This window comes from Passer montanus, unplaced genomic scaffold (genome assembly GCF_014805655.1).
Source record: "Passer montanus isolate IOZ18808 unplaced genomic scaffold, ASM1480565v1 scaffold294, whole genome shotgun sequence".
Classification (NCBI taxonomy): Eukaryota; Metazoa; Chordata; class Aves; order Passeriformes; family Passeridae; genus Passer; species Passer montanus.
In genome coordinates this window covers 2,937-3,630 of record NW_024367641.1, presented here as the reverse complement: position 1 = coordinate 3,630, position 694 = coordinate 2,937, and the positions used below count along the sequence as shown (strand labels likewise).

The window sequence follows — 694 nt, the reverse complement described above, 5'->3', positions numbered from 1 at the left end:
GGGTCCCGGCTCCAGCGCTGCCGTGTCCCCGCAGTCCCGCAGGGGCTGCTCCCTCCCTTCCCGCCGGGGATGTTCCCGTTCTGGCCGCCCGTGGGGCCCTTCCCGCCCGGCCCCGCCGCTGCTGCCCCGGCCCCGCCCGGCCCCGAGGCCGCCGGAGCCGCTCCCGGTGAGTCCTGCCCCGATCCCACCCAAATTCCATCCCAATCCCACCCAAATTCCATCCCAATCCTGCCCCAATCCCGCCCCAAATTCCATCCCAATCCCGCCCCAATCCCACCCAAATCCCACCCCAATTCCATCCTAAATCCCACCCAAATTCCATCCCAATTCCATCCCAATCCCACCCAAATTCCATCCCAATTCCATCCTAAATCCCACCCAAATTCCATCCTAAATCCCACCCAAATTCCATCCCAATTCCATCCCAATCCCACCCCAGTCCCACCCAAATTCTATCCCAAATCTCACGCCAATCCCACCCAAATTCCATCCCAAATCGCACCCAAATCCCACCCAAATTCCACCCCAATCCCACCCTGAATCCCACCCTGAATCCCATCCCGAATCCCACCCAAATCCCACCCTAAATCAATCCCCAAATCCCCAAACCCCAAATCTCATCCCTACCCCAAAACCCAAATCTCACAAAGCCCACACCCTTCCCTTTTCCCACCAAACCCCCCCAACCCCAAAC

At 59.7% G+C, this 694-nt stretch overlaps 1 protein-coding gene across 1 annotated transcript in view; it reads left to right on the top strand.

The window, feature by feature from the left end:
• Positions 1–162, top strand: part of SYVN1 (synoviolin 1) — a gene marked incomplete at its 3' end in the record, with an annotated part of 11,109 nt that extends 10,947 nt beyond the window's left edge. The window contains exon 12 of the mRNA XM_039713999.1: positions 35–162. Within this exon, the coding sequence (XP_039569933.1) occupies positions 35–162 (128 nt within the window). The remainder of the gene's footprint in view (positions 1–34) is intronic.
• Between the last annotated feature and the right edge of the window lie 532 nt (positions 163–694).